The 8,106-nt window shown below is 43.9% G+C and overlaps 1 protein-coding gene across 5 annotated transcripts in view; it reads right to left on the bottom strand.

The window, feature by feature from the left end:
* LMBR1 (limb development membrane protein 1) overlaps positions 1–8,023 on the bottom strand; it is a 165,871-nt gene extending 157,848 nt beyond the window's left edge. For all 5 annotated transcript variants that reach the window (XM_082633090.1, XM_082633088.1, XM_082633087.1 and 2 more), the window contains exon 1: positions 7,806–8,023. In XM_082633090.1, coding sequence (XP_082489216.1) covers positions 7,806–7,871 — 66 coding nt within the window. In that variant the 5' untranslated portion in view covers positions 7,872–8,023. The remainder of the gene's footprint in view (positions 1–7,805) is intronic.
* Between the last annotated feature and the right edge of the window lie 83 nt (positions 8,024–8,106).

Raw genomic sequence — 8,106 nt, forward strand, 5'->3', positions numbered from 1 at the left:
AACACAAATCAAAACCATAATGAGCTACCACTGCACACCCACTAGGGTAACTATTATTGTTAAAGAAAACAGAAAACAACATGTGTTGGTGAAGATACGGAGAAACTGAAACCCTGGCACATTACTGTTGGGAGTGTAAAATGGTCCAGCCGCTGTGGAAAACATGGCAGCTTCTCAAAAAATTAAACATAGGATTACCATGTGATCCAACAATTCCAATTCTGGGTATATACCTAAAAGAACTGAAAGCAAGGTCTAGAACAAATATTCATTCATTCATTCATTTGAATATTCAAACATGTTCATAGCAGCATTATTCACAGTAGCCAGAAAACAACGCAAATGTCCACTGACGGATGAATGGATAAGCAAAACATGGTATATACACACAACAGAATATTATCCAGCCTTAAAAAGGAAGGAAATTCTGACACATGCTTCAACATGGATGAAACTTGAAAGCATTATGCTAAGTGAAATACGCCAGACACAAAAGAACAAATATTGTATGACTCCACTTACATGAGATACCTGGACCAAAAAGTTCCTTTGGTTTTTAAGTAAAAATAAAAGACATATTTTTCATTTTCACCAAGAACTTTATTGAACAACATATTCACCCTTTTGTTCTGCTACCTTCTGCCATCTTTCAGGCAACTTCATAATTCCATCTTCTTAAAACCTTTTTATCTTTTTGAGCAAAGAACTGTTCCAGATGCCTTTTACAGTCTTCCAGAGAATTGAAATTTTTTCCATTAAGAGAATTTTGTAAAGACCAAAATAAATGGAAATCTGAAGGTGCAATGTCTGGTGAATATGGAGGATGAATCAGAACTTCCAAGCCAAGCTAACAGTTTTTGCCTGGTCATAAAAGAAACATGCAGTCTTGCGCTATCCTGATGGAAGATTATGTGCTTTCTGTTGACTAATTCTGGATGCTTTTCGTCGAGTGCTACTTTCAGTTGGTCTAACTGGGAGCAGTACTTGTTGGAATTAATCGTTTGGTTTTCCGGGAGGAGCTCATAATAGAGGACTCCCATCCAATCCCACCATATACACAACATCACCTTCTTTGGATGAAGACTGGCCTTTGGTGTGGTTGGTGGTGGTTCATTTTGCTTGCCCCACCATCTCTTCTGTTCCAGATTATTGCACAGTATCCACTTTTCATTGACAGTCATAATTTGTTTTAAAAACGGAACGTTTTCGTTATGTTTAAGTAGAGAATCGCATGCGTAAGTACAGTCAAGAAGGTTTTTTTCACTTAACTTATGTGGAACCCAAACATCAAAGCAATCCACATAACCAAGCTGGTACAAATGATTTTCAGTGCTTGATCTGGATATTTTGAGTACGTCGGCTATCTCTCACGGGGTAAAAGGTTAATTGTTCTCAATTAATGTCTCGATTTGATCGCTATCAACTTCAACTGGGCTACCAGACCGTGGAGCATCGTCCAGCGAGAAATCTCCAGCACGAAACTTCGCAGACCACTTTTGACACATTCGATCAGTCACAGCACCTTCTCCATACACTACACAAATCTTTTTTTGGGTTTCAGGTGCATTTTTACCTTTCCTGAAACAATACAGCATAATATGCTGAAAATGTTGGTTTTTTTCCTTCCATCTTCAATATTAAAATGGCTACACAAAAATTCACCAGTTTTGATTTTTTTTTTTTTTTTTTTTTTTGCGGTACGCGGGCCTCTCACTGTTGTGGCCTCTCCCGCTGCGGAGCACAGGCTCCGGACGCGCAGGCTCAGTGGCCATGGCTCACGGGCCCAGCCGCTCCGCGGCATGTGGGATCTTCCCGGACCGGGGCACGAACCCGCGTCCCCTGCCTCGGCAGGCGGACTCTCCACCACTGCGCCACCAGGGAGGCCCCGATTTTTTTTAATGCATATGCTGGTACGACAGCCGTCACAACACAATCTAACAAAATTGTTTCGAAGGAAGTTAGACAACTAAGCACTAGTAGAGCCTCTTCTTATGAAAAAAACCGAACGAACTTTTTGGCCAGCCCCATAAACTTGAGAGAGAGAGAAGGTAGAGTGGTGGTTACCAGAGGGAGAGAGGAACGGGGAGTTACTGATCAAAGGGGACAGTTTCAGTTTGGAGTGACGAAAAAGTTCTGGAGATGGAGAGTGGGGATGGCCGCACAACAGTGCGAACGTACTTCGTGTCACTGGACTGCACACTTTAAAATGGTAAATTGAAGGTTGCATATATTTTATCTTTTAGGCAAAACCAAAAAGAGTTGAATAATTAAAAGAACTGAGGCCATGGCAATCAGAGAAGAAAAAGAAATAACAGGAATCCAAATTGGAAAAGAAGTGAAACTGTCACTGTTTGCAGATGACATGATACTACACATAGAGAATCCTAAAGATGCCGCCAGAAAACTACTAGAGCTCATCAATGAATTCAGTAAAGTTGCAGGATACCAAATTAACACACAGAAATCTCCTGCATTCCTATACACTAAAAACGAAAGATCAGAAAGAGAAATTAGGGAAACACTCGCATTTACCATCACATCAAAAAGAATAAAATACCTAGGAAGAAACCTACCTAAGAAGGCAAAAGACCTGTACTCTGAAAACTAAAAGATGCTGATGAAAGAAATCGAAGATGACACAGATGGATAGATATACCGTGTCCTTGGATTGGAAGAATCAATACTGTCAAAATGACTATTCTACCCAAGGCAATCTACAGATTCAATGCAATCCCTATCAAATTACCAAGGGCATTTTTCACAGAACTGGGACAAAAAAACTTTTAATTTGTATGGAAACATAAAAGACCCCAAATAGCCAAAGCAATCCTGAGAAAGAAAAACGAGTTGGAGGAATCAGGCCCCCTGGCTTCAGATTATACTACAAAGCTACAATAATGAAAACAGTATGGTACTGGCACAAAAAAACAGAAATATAGATCAATGGGGACAGGACTGAAAGCCCAGGAGTAAACTCACGCACCTATCATCAATTACTCTACGACAAAGGAGGTAAGAATATACGATGGAGAAAAGACAATCTCTTCAATAAATGGTGCTGGGAAAACTGGACAGCTACATGTAAAAGAATGAAATTAGAATATTCTCTAACACCATACACAAACCTAAATGTAAGGCCAGATACTATAAAACTGCTAGAAGAAAACATAGGCAGAATACTCTTTGACATAAATTGCAGCAATATCTGGGATTTCCCTGGTGGTGCAGTGGATAAGACTCCACGCTCCCAATGCAGGGGGCCTGGATTCGATCCCTGGTCCGGGAACTAGATCCCACATGCATGCCACAACTAAGAGTTCGCATGCCAAAACTGGGGAGCCGGAGAGCCGCAACTAAGGAGCCCACGTGCTGCAACTAAGGAGCCAGCAAGCCGCAACTAAGGAATCCACCTGCTGCAACTAAGACCCAGCGTGACCAAATAAATAAACATTTAAAAAAATAATAATAAATTGCAGCAATATCTTTTTGGATCCACCTCCTAGAATAACGAAAACAAAAATAAACAAACGAGACCTAATTAAACTTAAAAGCTTTTGCACAGCAAAGGAAACCATAAACAAAACAAAAAGAGAACCCACAAAACGGGAGAAAATATTTGCAAATGAAGCAACCGACAAGGGATTAATCTCCAAAATATACAAACAGCTTATGCAGCTCTATACCACAAAAACAAATAACCCAATCAAAAAAATGGACAGAAGATCTCAACAGACATTTCTCCCAAGAAGACATACAGGTGGCCAAAAAGCACATGAAAAGATGCTCAACATCACTAATTATTAGAGAAATGCATATCAAAACTACAATGAGGTATCACCTCACATTGGTCAGAATGGCCATCATCAAAAAGTCTAAGAACGACAAATGCTGGAGAGGATGTGGAGAAAAGGGAACCCTCTTGCCCTGTTGGTGGGAATGTAAATTGGTACAACCACTATGGAGGACAGTATGGAGGTTCCTTAAAAAACTAAAAATAGAACTACCATATGACCCAGCAATCCCACTTCTGGGTGTGTATCCAGAGAAAACCATAGTTCAAAATGATACGTGAACTCCAATGTTCATTGCAGCACTATTTACAATAGCAAAGACATGGAAGCAACCTAGATGTCCATCAACAGAAAAATGGATAAATAAGATGTGGTACATATATACAATGCGATATTTTCTCAGCCATAAAAAAAGAATGAAATAATGCCATTTGCAGCAACATGGATGGACCTAGAGATTATCACACTAAGTGAAGTCAGATAGAGAAAGACAAATATATGACATCACTTATATGTGGACTCTTTAAAAAAAATGATACAAATGAACTTATTTACAAAACAGAAACAGACTCACAGACTTCGAAAACAAACTTACGGTTACCAAAGTGCGGGGGTGCGGGAGGGATAAATTAGAAGTTTGGGATTAACAAACACACACGAGTATATAAAAAATAATCAACAAAGACCTACTGTACAGCACAGGGAACTCTACTCAATACTCTGTAATAACCTATATGGGAAAAGCATCTGAAAAAGAATGGATATATGTATATGTATAAATGAGTCACTTTGCTGTATACCTGAAATTAGCACAACATTGTAAATCGACTATAATATAAAATTTAAAAATTTTTTGTATTTGTTTAATTTAAAAAATTAATAAATAAAAGAATTGGGGCTTCCCTGGTGGCGCAGTGGTTGAGAGTCCACCTGCCGATGCAGGGGACACGGGTTCGTGCCCCGGTCCGGGAAGATCCCACATGCCTCAGAGCGGCTGGGCCCGTGAGCAATGGCCGCTGAGCCTGCGCTTCCGGAGCCTGTGCTCCCAGAGCCAGTGCTCCCCAATGGGAGAGGCCACAACAGTGAGAGGCCCACGTACCGGAAAAAAAAAAAAAAAAAAAAAAGAATTGGAAACAAGTCCTAGAGAAAAATCAAGCATTTATACTCACTCTAAATATGAATACTTTGAGGAAGGAAAGCCAAAGACTGGAAATTCACTAAGCTTGGTCACTGTCTGCACTGGTTCTGCAGAGAGTGGCGTATACCCACCACCCAAGGGTGCTGGTCCAGGAGAAGTACGGGTGAGGAGGAGCAGAACTAAGGAATTCTAGAATCAGTGCCAAAACTGAGTTGTTTCTAGGGTAGTAGACAAAAATAAAGCTCCTGGCTACTATAACGTGGGTCCCTTTCTCAATCTAAATAAGAGAACATCTGATTAATTTAAAATAAAGCCAAAAACAAATAGACCAATGAAACAGCACAGAATCAAAATTAAACCCCACAAATATACAGTTATACCTAATTTGTGACTAAGGTCATAAATGGTGCTGAAGCAATTGGACATCCATGTGAAAAAATATATACGAATCCTACTTTACAACATACACAAAAAATAAATTCCAGATGAACTGTAGGTTTAAATGGGAGGCGCAAATCAATTTAAACCATTTAGAGAAAAGCACAAGAGGACATCTTCCTTACCTTGGAGTAAGCAAAAATTTCTTAAACAGGACATAAAACATACTGATCATAAAAAAAATTCTAATAAAGTGAACTATATTAAAATTAAGAATTTCTGCTCATTAGAAGGTATCATTAAGCAAGTGAAAAAGCATCCACAGAATGAAAAAAAGATTTACTATATATATATATATACACACACACACACGTACGCATATGTATACACATATATATACATATACATGACCAAAGTATCATATCCAGAAAACATAAACACCTCTCGCAAATCAATATTAAAAAGATAAACAAGGGACTTCCCCAGCGGTCCAGTGGTAAAGAATCTGCCTTCCAATGTAGGAGACGCAGATTCGATCCCTGGTGGGGGAACTAGGATCCCACATGCCGCGGGGCAACTAAGCCCGCGCGCCTCAACGAGAGAGCCCGCGTGGCGCAAACTACAGAGCCCACACGCTCTGGAGCCCGCGCGCCGCAACGTAAGACCCCGCCTGCGGCAACTACGACCCTGAATAAATTTGTTTTTAAAATAAGCAGTTAAAAAAGAAAAGCTGTTACTTATTTTTAAGAAATAAATAAATAAGTTTAAAAATGGGGAAAAGACCTGAAGACTCTTCTCTTCACAAAAGAAGATTTCCAAATGGCCAATACACATATGAAAAGGTGCTGAAATTCATTATCATCAGGAAAATGCAAATAAGGTCTTTTGTGCAACAAATACCATGACACTTACCATAATGGCTAAAATTTTTAAAAAAAAACAGAAAATACTAAGTGTCCTACAGATGGAAAGCAAATAACGCCTCTCCTACAGGGCTGGTGAGTGTGTAAATGGTACAACCCACTGTGGCAAACCGTTTAAAAGTAGCTACTCAAGATGAACAAACCCACAACCAATAACCTAGAAGTTCCATGCTTAGGTATGGACCTAACAAATGCGTCCACATGTTCACCAGAAGACATGTACAAGAATACTCGTAACCAAAACCTGAAAACTACTGAAACCGTGCTATAGTCACACAACTACAGCATTCGGGGTGAACTGCAACTACATACAACAGAGAGGAATTTCACAAACGCTGCTGAGGGAAGGAAATCGGACACAAAAGAGGGCATACTGTAAGGCTCCATGTACATGAAAGTTCAAAACTAAGCTCACCTCCCAAAGCCAGGACAGTGCTTACCCTTGGTGGAGTGGAGAGCAACTGGACGGGGAAAAGGGATGGGCCTCTGAGATGCTAATGACTGTGTTTCACAGTCTGTGTTCAGAATTACACAGGTGTGTTTAAAGTGCTTCGAGCTGGACATGTATGATGATGCACTTCTCTGTTTATTTTAGCTTCAATTTAAAACTTTAAACTAACATGCCGTAGCAGAGTCCACCAGTTCAGAATTTATACCTCTTTATTCCAAGATATGACTTGGCAAAGTGATTCTCAATTTTCTAGATCAAGAACTACACAAACCAGGCAATTCTCAAAAACCAAGAGACTGACTGAATTTGAGAGAAGTTAGTTAGAAGAGGGGAGGGATATGCACAACATGGATATATTTTACATTGCTATGAAAACAAACAAACACAACCACAACGTGTTCCAGCGCGCCAGGAAAAGGTAAAAACATCAACGTAGACTCCCACGGCCGAGCCCGCTTCCCGACCCCTGCCAGCAGCACAGAACAGGGGACCAAGAAAGGATGACTTCCTTCAGAAGCTGCTTCCAGGGCACAGAGCACTTCTGCCCAGGCCCTCAATCCCACCCATCGCCGGCCTTCACACCCAAACGCAAGGTTTCGGGCTCAGCCCAAGAGGGGAGGAGGGCGACGGGTGAGGGGCGGAAAGGTGGGCGCTAACCCGGCCGAGGTGACTAGTCGGGCTGGGAGAGCGAGCCCGGCCCCTCCCCGGCGCCTGCGCGGGGCCACCCAGGTCCCGCCAGACACCCGCCCGCACACCTGTCTACCGTGCCAGGCCAGGGAGGTGCCAGGCCACGGCACGCGGGCCGCGGGACCGTCGTCCACCGCCTGGAGGGCCGACGCCGCTAAACCGGCCCGGGAAGAGCCCTGAGGGAGGAAGGCGCAGGCGGCCCCGAAGCACTCCCGGGGACCGGACAGGTGACTCGACGGAAGCGCGCCCAGGACTGAGAGCAGGTGGGCGCAGGGCGGGGGGCGGAGCCTGGGGGAGGGGCGCGGCGCGAGGCTGAGGGGCGGGGGCGGGGAAGCGGTACAGGGGAGACCGCGAGGGCCGCGAGGGGAGGGGAAGGGAAGGGGAGGGGAGGGACAGGCGGGCGGCAGGCTGGGAGGGGGCGGGCGGAGGGCGCTCACCGTGGACTCTCGCACTTGGCTGTGGAAGTGCTGCTCCCGCGCCGACACCTCGTCCTGCCCTTCCATCCTCCTTCATGCCCGCCGCCACGCCGCCCGCGTCCGCGCACTCCACCGTACCATCGCCTGCCGGCCGGGACGGGAGCAGCCTGCCGCTGCACAGACGGCGACCAAGACACCGAGCGCTGCCTCAGCCGCCGCCTCAGAAGAAGCCGCTCGGGCTGCTGAGGGCGGGCGCCGCGCGAGCCGGGGCGGGGCGGGGCGGGGCTTGACGTCAGAGGAAGGCGCCGCGCGTCAGAGGAGC

Source organism: Mesoplodon mirus (genome assembly GCF_964341445.2).
Source record: "Mesoplodon mirus genome assembly, chromosome: 9".
Classification (NCBI taxonomy): Eukaryota; Metazoa; Chordata; class Mammalia; order Artiodactyla; family Ziphiidae; genus Mesoplodon; species Mesoplodon mirus.